Raw genomic sequence first — 12237 nt, forward strand, 5'->3', positions numbered from 1 at the left:
TCTTTGGAGAGACTGTGCTTGTTCTTTCAAAGTTTTAGCGACCACAATCTTCAGGCTAAAAACCTCAAAAATGTAAAACCAATCTGCCCCAATTCTATTTTCCAAGGGTGGCTTCTCTCCAGAATCTCCCTGCTTTTGCTAAACTCTCTGGAGTCCTAGGTAATTGCTGTTTGCTTTGCTTTTATTATTTGGACCAAATATTTGGTCTGGAGAAGACATTTGCATTCCCAAAGCAAATACAGTAATAAGATATAGGCTATAATAAGATATGGGCTTCCCAGGTGGCACTACTGGTAAAGAAATAGCCTCCCCATGCAGGAGACATAAGAGAGGCGGGTTCAATACCTGGTTCTTGAAGATCCCCTGGAGAAGGGCATGGCAACTTACTTCAGTATTCTTGCCTGGAGAATGCTATGGACAAAGGAGCCTGGCAGGCTACAGTCCATGGGCGCACAGAGAGTCGGACATGACTGAAGCAACTTTTCATGCATGCAACCACACGGCTATAGTGTGCTTCCTATGTGCTATGAATGTTCTATACACTTCATGACATATTAGATCCTCACAACAATACAATGAGAGGATACTATTATTTGCCCCTACTTTACAGACGAGAAAACAGAGGTACAGAAAGTTTAAGCAGTTTTCCAAAGATTACCAGAAATTTAACTCATGGAGTTTCTCTATAATCTATATGCCTAATAACTATGGAATATAGCACGCATCTTGAACTTCAACTTCTGCTCTTGCATTTATATAAAATGATCTTAAATGCAATTACTTGCCTGAAATTAGTACTTCATTTTTTGATAAATGTATTTTTTAAAAACTGATTTATGGTGCTTTAATGTTTATACTGCTGCTGCTGCTGCTAAGTCGCTTCAGTCGTGTCCGACTCTGTGCGACCCCATTAGACGGCAACCCACCAGGCTCCCCCGTCCCTGGGATTCTCCAGGCAAGAACACTGGAGTGGGTTGCCATTTCCTTCTCCAATGCATGAAAGTGAAAAGTGAAAATGAAGTCGCTCAGTCCTGTCTGACTCTTAGCAACCCCATGGACTATTTAAAAAAAAGACACCTCATTTACCAGTTAATTTAAATGGCTACTTCATGATGCATTTTGAATACTTTCAGAATATATGCTTCTAAAAAAAGCAGAGATTTTCATTAAAAGAGTGGCGCATTTGTATTAATAATACTCGCTATTCTATAACTTCATTTTTCATAAAAACTGAAAGTGTCAGAGTCTGATATCTCTCTCTATTGATAACTAAGTCTACTGATAACTGTGGCATTTTGTAACGTTAATTACAAGATTATATAATTTAGAAATATGAAACAGGATTTCATATAAAATAATAAACTATTTCAGTAAATTGAAACATAAAAATCATATTAAGAATATCCCTGAACATGTTGTGTATAGTCCTCTTGTCAAGTACCAGTTTCTAATAGAATTCTAAAGAACAGCATAATGAGATTAAATTGGTCCCTGGAGAAAAAATTTAAGTGACTTTTATATTAATAGCTTTAATATCATTTCCATTTGTCTTAGAAATGATGTAGTAATAGAAAATCCAAAAAAAAAGTCAAAAGAATGCCAAGTTCCACAAAGTCAAACCCTTCCTTCTGCTAATACAATAATTATATCTACTCTTCTTTGATATCACACATCATATGGCACTATAATTATCCTTCCATTCTTGCATTCGACTGTGAATCCATTGATGGCAAAACTCACTTATTATTCATCTTTCTATCCACAGAGGTTTATAAAGCATATCTTCTAAATATTCAAAATTTGCATTAAATATATGGATGATTAGAACTGACTTATTCATACTAAGCAATATTTATAATTACACTGTAATTTTATAGATATTTAAAGTATCATTTATAATTTAAATTATAGGAAACTACTTAAAAAAACCCTACCAATTACCTATAGTAAAGAGGAAAATATGACATGAATGAATGATATTAATCAGAACCATTGAAATTAAAAATTTTAATCTCCTTCCCCACCAAACAGCAGGATATAAGGGACAAATACTGGTTTAATTTTAGTTTTTGTTTCTTGGTTCAAGCTACTAATAGTCTAACAATAAGGCACCAATAGTCGAGCAGCTACAAGCAGAAGTCAAAAAGGAAAGGACCCTACAATTCTCCTGCTGCTGCCGCTTCGGTCATGTCTGACTCTGTGTGACCCCATAGACGGCAGCCCCCCATCCCTGGGATACTTCAGGCAAGAGTACTGGAGTGGGTTTCCAGTGCCTTCTCCTACAATTCTCCTAGAAACAGCTAAACCAAAAGATAGAAAGGACAGTCAATGATGTTTTTGTATAGACCCTCCTAAACACTAATATCAGGAAGTCACTTAATATGTTCATGATGTTAAAACAAAAGCAATGCATTGTCAACAAGTGAAACTATTAAAAATAGTATTTGAAAAAAAATCAATACATTTCACAGACTGCAAAACAAAAGCCCTTTCCACTATACTCACTTCTCAATTCATATCTGTGCTTCTATGAAACAGAATCCTAAGTTAAACTAGATATTACAAAAATAATGCTTCTGAATTAAGGTATAATGAAACAAATGGCCAAAAGCATAGGATCATCTAAATTATTAAACTTTATTAACTAGAACACACACAAAAATAAGCAAATATTATCACTGACACATATTATGGAGAAGGCAATGGCACCCCACTCCAGTACTCTTGCCTGGAAAATCCCATGGATGGAGGAGCCTGGAGGGCTGCAGTCCATGGGGTCGCGGAGAGTCGGACACGACTGAGCGACTTCCCTTTCACTTTTCACTTTCCTGCATTGGAGAAGGAAATGGCAACCCACTCCAGTGTTCTTGCCTGGAGAGTCCCAGGGACGGGGGAGCCTGGTGGGCTGCCGTCTATGGGGTCACACAGAGTCGGACACGACTGAAGCGACTCAGCAGCAGTAGCAGCAGCAAATGATAGTATATAACGAATATTTAGCATCCATTTAACAGTGGCTGTTTTTATTGTTTTACTTATTCCTTTTCTCATACCTGTATATGCCTTTGATTGAATTGCTACTAATCCCTGACTGCCTTTTCCCTGGCCCTGGCAATTTGCTTCTCTGCAACCATGGCTATTTCAGGAACCCCTCCCCCTCCCTCCAGTATCCCAGCCAGCCATTTCTGCCACGTGATCCTGCCAGTTTGATGATGGGACAGTTAGGTTAAAATATAGTCAGTGATATTGTTTGCTTATTTGTGCGTGTGATCTAGTTAACAAGATTTAATAATTTAGACGGTCCTATGCTTTCGGCCATTTGTGTCATTATACCTGAATTAATTCAGAAGCATTTTCAATGAATATTTTCTCCATTCAATTTTATTTTGTAATGTCTAATTTAGGACTCCATTTCACAAAAGCACAGATATAAAGTGAGAAATGACATGGCATAATAGAAAGGGCTTTGGTTTTGCAATCTGTGAAATTTATTGATAATTCTTTTTTTCAAATACTATTTTTCACTAAACTTGATGACTGGGGCGTCCCAGGTGGCACTAGTGGTAAAGAGCCTGTCTGCCAATGCAGGAGATGCAAGCGATGCAGGTTCTATCCCTGGGTGGGGAAGATCCCCTGGAGGAGGGCGTGGCAACCCACTCCAGGATTCTTGCCTGGAGAATCCCATGGACAGAGGAGCCTGGGGGGCTACAGTTCATGGGTTCACACAGAGTTGGACACGACTGAAGTGACTCAGCACGCACAAAGCTGATGATAAAGACCGACCTTCCTTAAAGCCACAGGGTGAATATGTGGCACAACTGGTATTCTTAACCAATTCTCAAATTCTAGAAAACCTAGCTTTTAGCCTATGCTATATCAACAATATGCAAAACAAATCTGAAGAATGAGAAGAGATAGACAGAAGCGGATACAGAAGCAGACTAGTGATCCAGAGCCACCTAAAACCCGGGGGGCAGGGAACAAAAAATTAACAGAAGCAAGGAAGTGCATATACAGAGGATACAAGAAAATTTGGCCAAAGGGATGGGCATTGATCCTGCAGTCATTTTCTCCTTGTTTTCTTTGTATCGTCTCCACTCTCAGGATTTTAAAGGCCCTATGAGCAGCTATTCATATAAAGCCAGAAAGCTCTTGGCCTGTTTACTACTGGTATGCTTTAAATAAGAAAAAAAGATGAATTATGTTCAATGGAATTACACACTGATCTGGAATTACATATAATTAAAATGGCAACCCACTCCAATGTTCTTGCCTGGAAAATCCCAGGGGTGGGGGAGCCTGGTGGGCTGCCGTCTATAGGGTCGCACAGAGTCGGACACGACTGAAGTGACTTAGCAGCAGCAAACTGATCTGGATCGGTTTAATCATACTTTTTAAAATAGTAGATATTTTAGAAAACCTCTTTTAATACAATATTTCAGAAGGCTTCTTATGCTACTTATACTACTAGCTCCCTCTTCCCTGGTGGCTCAGCTGGTCAAGAATCTGCCTACAATGCGGGAGGACCTGAGTTCAGTCCCCGAGTTGGGAAGATCACCCTGGAGAAGGGAACATCTACCCACTCCAGTATTCTGGCCTGGAGAATTCCACGGACTGTATAAAATCCATGGAGTCACAAAGAGTCGGACATGACTGAGCGACTTTCACTTTCGTTTTGTATTCTAGTTATTTTACTAATAAGCCACAGTAATCAATTCTGTGGAATCAAAACTTCATTAAATTAGTAATATTCTTCCTGTTTCATCTTACACATCTGTTTTTGTTGTCAATAATCTTCATGATCTGTTTGACACAAATGATGTTGGGGATTTCCCATTAAATTTCCTGCAACTTTATAAAAACCATGCATTTATTTGGTGGGACCTAAGAATACAAGGCAAATGGTGCTTAACCACAAAAAATAAAAGGCATGATTCTAAGTGAAATTTTTTTTCATTATCATCAAGTGTGTTTGTATTGCTATGCGCATTTCTGGATAATAAAGAGTATCAGTATTATTAACAGTATTGAATTACATAAGGGAGTTTAGAATTATTTTTTAAAAAACAAGGCTTCTTAAAGAAAGTTGATCATAAAAGAGTGGGGGAATTAGGTAATACACAAGATTCTTTTTGATACACTCCTCAACGTGTAGGGAGAGAAACGATTTCTAGCACTGACATATATACACTACCATGTGTAAAGCAGATAGCTGCTATATAGCACAAGGGGTTCCATGAGACCTAGAGGGGTAGGATGAGGGTGCAGTGGGCACAGGGAAGTGCAAGGGAGGCTCAAGGAGGGGACATATGTATACCTAGAGCTGATTCACGTTGTTGTACAGCAAAAACTTGCACAACACTGGAAAGCAATCACATTCCAATTAAAAAATAAAGCAGATGCTCAAAAAATTAAAAAATAAATTTATATCACAAAAAAAATGATTTCAAGAAAATTAGCATCTCCTTGCTGACATACTTCATCTAAGACAAAGTGGATCTTTATAAACAAATCTACTGCATATAACTTATTGTTAGAGATGACAGTTTGCTTGCCAAAAGTATTTGCTACTGATTCCCACGAGTTTAAAGAAGACACATGAGGGGCTAGTAAAGAGGGTATGGATACCTATGGAGTCCAAAGACTTGACTCCTACGAGTGCCAGCAGCATCCACTGATGACACGTAATCAGATATGATCTTTTGCTGTTTCCACTATTATGATGAAGATGGTTGTTAGGTGGCAAACTAGGTCTCCTAGTAAATAACCTCAGCCCCAAGTCCCTATAGTTCCCTAATTCTGACCAGCCCATGACTCCTCCAGAATACCCCCAAATTGCTCAGACTAATCCCCAATTCTTGCCAGAACCTTGACTCAAGCATTCTGGCTGAGTTCCACTCTGAGTAATTGATGCCTGTGCCAAACTAGTTATGAAATATTTTGAATATCACTCTTGCATCTCCCGCATGGGCAGGCAGGTTCTTTACCACTAGCGCCATCTGGGTAGCCCGAACATCACTCCCAGGTACAATCAAAACTCTCCTGTAGTCTAAGAGAGCATTTTCTTTCCCCCAAATATAATATCCTCTGAGTCACTGGACAGTGGTTCTTCCTAGTCTGAAAGTGAGATTTGGCTCAATGAAATATTTTCCTTTTCTGAAGCCGTTTTTTCTCACTTATCATTTAAGAATTAATGTCTAATCGTAGCTACACTGGGCTTTATACATCATGTTCCACATATCACATAAATTATCATGTTATTTCTGACAGAAGCTTTCTAGAGGAGAACAACTCAAAATTAAGCTAAATAAATATATTTGGGGGGCAGAAATTCTAACTAATAAGTATCTTCAATAAGTCCAAAAACAGTATTTTCAACACTTTCTATATACACAGATAATTTGAGAGCTTGCCTAATCCATTGCCCAGATTCTGGGGAGATAAAACCTCTTATCAAGAGTTTAAATTTGGAAAAAGCAGCTTAGCAACTTGAAAATTTTATGGTAATTTAATCATAAGTTGGTATCTATAAAGATAAGTGAAATGACAATACACACTTTTCTAGATGCTCATGAAAAAGGAAAAGAATTTTCCTTCATAAAGCCAGATTGGAATTTCAAAGCAGATATGCCTCAATGAGTGGAGAAGGCAATGGCAACCCACTCCAGTACTCTTGCCTGGAAAATTCTATGATCATAGGAGCCTAGTAAGCTGCAGTCCATGGGGTTGCTGAGAGTCAGACATGACTGAGAGGCTTCACTTTCACTTTTCACTTTCATGCATTGGAGAAGGAAATGGCAACCCACTCCAGTGTTCTTGCCTGGAGAATCCCAGGGACGGGGGAGCCTGGTAGGCTGCAGTCCATGGGGTCGCTAAGAGTCAGACACAACTGAGCAACTTCATTTTCACTTTTCATTTTCATGCATTGGAGAAGGAAATGGCAACCCACTCCAGTGTTCTTGCCTGGAGAATCCCAGGGACAGGGGAGCCTGGTGGGCTGCCATCTATGGGGCCGCACAGAGTCGGACACAACTGAAGCGACTTAGCAGCAGCAGCAGCATGCCTCAGTGATGTTTAAAATCCAAGAGAGGGTTGGTTATCCAGGCAGAAAGAAAACTAGTTGAATTGAGAAAGGCTTTAATTCAACCCTACTCCAAAAGCACTGCATTAATATAAAGAAAAACAATTTTTTAAACTTCATGTAGTTTAATACTGTAATTTCAAACTGTTGTAACCAAAAATGTACTTGAAAAATTAAATATGCATAACATAGTTGGATCTTTTAAAAAATAAGCTGTTACTCTAATATCAAATAAAAATCACTAAAGTATCTCTTCCATACATACATACATGTGATATAGTATTAAAATTTTTAATTAATTTAAAATTAATGCACAAGGCAATTAAAGTCCTAACCTGTATGATACTAAAATTTAAAAAACTACAAGGCTAATGAAAATATATCACATCAGAACTTATCATTCATTTTCTGTTAAATGGTTTATTATCATTTTTTAATCTCTTTACTTATCCACACCACAGCAATGATTAACAACAAAAACAGCAACACATGGACCAGTAATGGCAAATAAATATGTTCAGTTCCATTCCTGGAAATAGTATAGTTTATTAAAATATATACTGCAGTAATTATAGCAACAAGCAAACACATAACTAGGAAACAAAAATTTGACCAACACCCTCCTGCTTAACTCTAAAATTTAATGAATTAGCTAAGAATGGGTAGTAGCCCAGAATCACTCAACACAGAATAGAACATAATTTAAATCACCAAATAAGCTTTCAAAGAAAACCGTCTGCATTTGGCAACAGAATAAAAATCTCAATTTTCAGAAGAAAATGATTAGCTATTTGCAAAATTACAACTGATTAAAGCTATAACACCATAATTTCGTTACTTCAAATATATGAGTGCCATGAAATTTTACTTGCCATAAAGAAGTTTAGAACATAGTCACATGGTTAGAGGCATTTGAGAATGAAATAAAGATTAATGACAGCCATGCATAAAGCAATTAATTGAAAGAGTCAAAATAACAGCTCTGAAAATGTAAGAAAGCACAGAAATGCTCAAAGAAAGAGATTCTGCCTTAACTACTGAAATAAGCATGAGGTTCAAGGACACAGATTACCCTGAGGATGGGTTTGTGTTGTTTTTTTTTTTTTTTTTTTAAGTTATTTAAGACATCAACAGATCTCCTGGATAAAGCAGAAAGGCAAACTTAAGAAAATCAGAACTAAACGACATTGCCTTATTTCAGTCAAAAGAACATCTCCAAAACCTGTGAAGAAATCATTTATATAATAGCTTAGTTCTTTAAAATACTGCCAGCCTACATAAATTAAGTACTTGCCCCTTCAGACTTTTCCACAGTGTTAGCCAGCATCTCCTGCAGGGCCCGGACAGACAGGGACTGCTCCAGCACGAAGGTGCAGATGGAGAGGTCTGGAGGGACATTCTGTGCGGAAAGAGGGAAAGTCACCATCACCATCACCTTTAGTCATCCAGACCCAAACTTACCTTATGATACTTCAGTTTCTTTCACAGAAAGAAAGAATACTTGTCAGTTCTCTGACATGAGCGCCCAAATCATCCAAATATACTCTCTATACCACTCACACTTAAACCGTGTTTTAACTAGTGGATAACTATAGCTACCATTTACTGAGTGCCTACTCTGATTAGGCACTGCACTTCACAGCTTTATCAACAACGCTCACGGTCATCTACAATACTACGTTACTGTGTGGATAAGAAACTACAGAAGTTACGTTACTTTTCCAAGTCACAATTACTAGATTTTTCAAGGTGGGACCAAAAAGCCAGACTTCTCTGACTCTCAAGCATTCATTTCTAATTTACCAAGTAGTTTGTTGATAAAAAATAAAAGGACAGAAAAACACTTCCGTTAGTAGTGAAGTTCAGTTCAGTTCAGTTGCTCAGTCATGTCCGACTCTTTGCGACCCCATGAATTGCAGCACACCAGGCCTCCCTGTCCATCACCAACTCCTGGAGTTCACTCAGACTCATGGGCATCGAGTCAGTGATGCCATCCAGCCATCTCATCCTCTGTCGTCCCCTTCTCCTCCTGCCCCCAGCATCAGAGTCTTTTCCAATGGGTCAACTCTTTGCATGAGGTGGCCAAAGTACTGGAGCTTCAGCTTTAGCATCAGTCCTTCCAATGAGTAAATATAAAAACGAACTGGTATAAAATATTTGTTTACTTAGGCTTGTTCTTATCCACAAAGATAACAATTACCCTGTCTTACTCAAGTTGGATATCATATCTAGCTTCTAACTTTGTATGCAATAGTCTGACTTTTATTTGGTGTGTATGTATTGCTTTATTTGGTCATTCATTCTTTTTTTCTATTTCCTTCCATAAACTTCCACTTCAATCAAGTAATAACCCCATAAATTCTGAAACTCCCAAAAAGTAACTACCAAGGAGACAAACGAAACAGTGTGGGAAGTGACTGCCAAGTTAGACAATACTATCCCAATCAGGAACAAATATGTTATCACCCACGCATGCCTTTGTTTTAGACAAGCAGGATCCAGCAGGCAATGCAGCTGTTCAATTAAGATGTTCAAGCTAGCCTTTTCTTAACAGAAGAACATTATATAAATACATTAAACACAAAACACAAGCAAGAATATGTCTTACTAAAAAGAATATTAGGAGGATAAATTGATAACATGATTCAGTGCCTCAAAATTACAATTTACAGTGTTGAAGTATTTATTAAATTGAATCACTACCAATAAAAATATCCTTATCAGCAGAGAATGATGCTTCAAGGTTTCAAGGAAAGATTAAGTACTACGGTTCTAGCAGTTTAAATTATTTTATGGAAAAAAGAAACATAATCACTAGGTTTACTCATACCCCACAAGCCTTCTTGGCACCCATGTTTTATTTTTGAATGAACTTTTCTGAATTCCTCTACCCTTTATCACATGTTTCTGTGCACCTCCCTTCTAGCCCAACTTCCTTTCATTTCTCCTCAGACTATCTCGGCTGGTAGTCAAAAGAATCTCTCAAATCTGGGTGCAGCCACTGCTTTTATACTCCACAGTAATTGAGAGAAGTTTTCCTCACTGAGGTATGGGGAAGTCATTCTGGTTTATACAACATTTGGCTTGAACTTTATTTTAACCAGAACAGCCTGTCTTATGGTCTACTAAACAGGCACTGTACATCTGCTTTAACCATTTTTTTAAATTGCATTTACCAGATTGCTTAGATAAGGATAAATGTCCATTTTGAAGACAGAGATAAATGTCCCCACTTCCTACATTCCTAATGCTAGTACTCCTTCCGTGATGAGCTTTGTGGCCCAGACACCAAGGTTCACGCTGATTTGCTGTGTTTGAGCTAATCAGTCTCTTTAGAAACCTAGAAGGGTTGTATCCCGTCATATTTGGTGTTTGTCTTTTGTTGTGACAAGATATAAAACTGTTGTTCAGGCATTCAAAATGGGGCTAATTGGCTACTGTGGTTGTGATTTCAGACACATTCCTGTATTACTGAGGACCTGAATTTTCTGAACTGTATCAGATTCAGGATGTCACCAGTCATGGTCAAACAAGATCTATTAGTAGCTGCCAGCTGCACCTTTACAGTCTCATGGTCTCCTCATGTAACTATTCAACCATTTCAGCCCTTAACCAATTCTGGTTTAACATGCATCCTTACTTTTTGCCAATCCAATTATAACTGACAAACAACTTATGTAACTTTGTGGGGTTTGCCTATCAGAAGCCTCCCCTACTTTGCAGTCTAGCAGAAGACAGTTCAGATGCTTCTTGAATCTATGGCTTCTAAGCTATAGTCCTCAGTGTGACTCAACTAAAACTCTTATCTATTTCTATTATGGACAATTTACTAATTATTTCCATTGACAGCAGCCAGCTAGACAAGGGCTTTCTTTCCAAAAATCCTCAGATGAAAGACTGGAAGCTAGGAAACAGACTCTCTTCCACCCTGAAATTCAGGATAAGGTCTTTTAAATTTAATATTCTCAGTTATAACTATATTAATAACAACTTATCACACTAAAACAAATGCTACTGGAAAAAACTGATTGTTTATTCCATTCATATCCACTTAAACTCTGAGAGTTTGGAAGTTACATTTTGACAAATAGCACTGATAGAAAACTATGTTAAGGAATGGTGTGCTGGTGAACTAATGTCTCAAAAAAAAAAAAAAAAAGTCTTGATTTGCCCATTTCTGTGGTGTAAATACTCCAATGATGGCTGATTTCAAAGTATCAAAGTTTACTAATCAGCTCACAAACTTGCTAAATATGTAATAATCAGCTCTCAGAAATCTGTAAGAGCCATTGCCAACATACCACTGAACTGATTTCAGACACATATTCATGAATTGCTTTAGAATCAGTATATTATAATAGCTAGAAGACTGGATTCTATAAACAGACAACCAAAGCTGAAATCTAGGCCTTACTACTTAAGAGCTCTTAACTTTTATAATCTTTACTTTCCTTCCCTGAGAAATGGGATAGTAATTATATCATCCTCATAGGGATGCTGTGAAAAAATAATTGAGATAATCTAAGCAAAGAGCTTATCGTAGTGTCAACACCATAACAAGAACACAAAATAAGTGAGCTACCGTCATTAGTTTTGCATACTGTCATTTCTCCCCATTTATGAAGCACCACTCATTTCTTAAAATTGGTTCTTAAGTGAATTCTACTTTAGAGAAATAGTGTTTGAAAACACAAAGTATTAACTATGCACCTGTTCATAACACCTAAAGTGTTCCAGTATTTTCAAGAAAAGGCACTTTCTGGTCATATTGAAAAGTTTACATCTTGGGTATATTTAAATTGTTTCCTGTTTCACTTTAATCAAAATGTTAAAGTATGAATCACTGAAATCTCTTACATTTATTTTAAAGAAACTTGAAAATCACATGAATTTGCAATGAAACAATCCTGCCAACCAAATTCATATTTTTAGACTGGCATGCTCATAACAGATAGTGAAAGTTAACAGGAATAAATGAGCAGATAAGCAGCAAAGGAAGTTCTCTCTCACAAACTCTAGCTTTTTTTTGCTTTGGAGCATCTTTCTCTCTCTCTCTCTGCCTCCCCCCACAATTCCCCATCAAAACACACAACTGTAACAGAAAGGCTGAGCACTGTAGAAACAAAAAATGTTTACCCCTTTTCCTTACAGGAAAATTT

The 12237-nt window shown here is 37.5% G+C and overlaps 1 protein-coding gene across 1 annotated transcript in view; it reads right to left on the reverse strand.

The window, feature by feature from the left end:
* LOC120860476 (ryanodine receptor 2-like) overlaps positions 1-12237 on the reverse strand; it is an 804098-nt gene that overhangs the window by 508950 nt on the left and 282911 nt on the right. The window contains exon 3 of the mRNA XM_040236295.1: positions 8373-8477. Within this exon, the coding sequence (XP_040092229.1) occupies positions 8373-8477 (105 nt within the window). The remainder of the gene's footprint in view (positions 1-8372; positions 8478-12237) is intronic.

The sequence above is a fragment of the Oryx dammah genome, unplaced genomic scaffold (genome assembly GCF_014754425.2).
Source record: "Oryx dammah isolate SB20612 unplaced genomic scaffold, SCBI_Odam_1.1 HiC_scaffold_11077, whole genome shotgun sequence".
Taxonomy (NCBI): Eukaryota; Metazoa; Chordata; class Mammalia; order Artiodactyla; family Bovidae; genus Oryx; species Oryx dammah.